This window comes from Nestor notabilis, unplaced genomic scaffold, assembly GCF_000696875.1.
Source record: "Nestor notabilis isolate BGI_N333 unplaced genomic scaffold, ASM69687v1 scaffold25087, whole genome shotgun sequence".
Classification (NCBI taxonomy): Eukaryota; Metazoa; Chordata; class Aves; order Psittaciformes; family Psittacidae; genus Nestor; species Nestor notabilis.
The window spans coordinates 1,372-1,912 of NW_009935569.1; the positions used below are offsets into that span (position 1 = coordinate 1,372).

Here is a 541-nt window from a genome sequence, read left to right on the forward strand (position 1 = left end):
AAAAGGGGGGATGATGGGGGGACAATGGGGAGACAATACAGATACTATAGGGAGATAATGGGGAGACGATGGGGAGGTGATGGGGTGATGATGGGGATAGAGGCAGGAGACACCCCCTGGTGCCCCCAGCCCATCCCTCCATCCCATTGTACCCATGTTGGCCAGCTCCCTGTCCATCTCCTGCTGCAGGATGTGGAGCATGTTGACGCTCAGCCCCATGGCTTGGACCTGCTGTGGGTCCTGGCAGGAGGAGAGGAAGGCGAGCACGTACAGAGCCACCTCACCCGAGGCCATGTCTATGGGGACAAAGGATTCAGGTGGCACCGGGTCTGTGCGATGCGGGGGGCACCCCCTGCCCCATTCCTACCTTTGTTGGCCCTCTTCACAGCCTCCTCCTTCAGCTGCTGGAGCAGCAGTTTGTGTGCTGGGCTGCTGGAGTCCCCGGCCAGGTTCAGGGCCAGCAGGACACTGGGGTTCGGCAGCTCGTCCCCCAACACGGAGCACTCCAGGCGCTGCAGCATCTCAGACACCATCTCCTCTG

At 61.4% G+C, this 541-nt stretch overlaps 1 protein-coding gene across 1 annotated transcript in view; it reads right to left on the reverse strand.

Moving 5' to 3' along the window:
• GIF (gastric intrinsic factor (vitamin B synthesis)) overlaps window positions 1-541 on the reverse strand; it is a gene marked incomplete at both ends in the record, with an annotated part of 4,823 nt that overhangs the window by 1,359 nt on the left and 2,923 nt on the right. Inside the window, 2 exons of the mRNA XM_010017912.1 lie at window positions 153-296; window positions 368-536. Coding sequence (XP_010016214.1) covers window positions 153-296; window positions 368-536 — 313 coding nt within the window. The remainder of the gene's footprint in view (window positions 1-152; window positions 297-367; window positions 537-541) is intronic.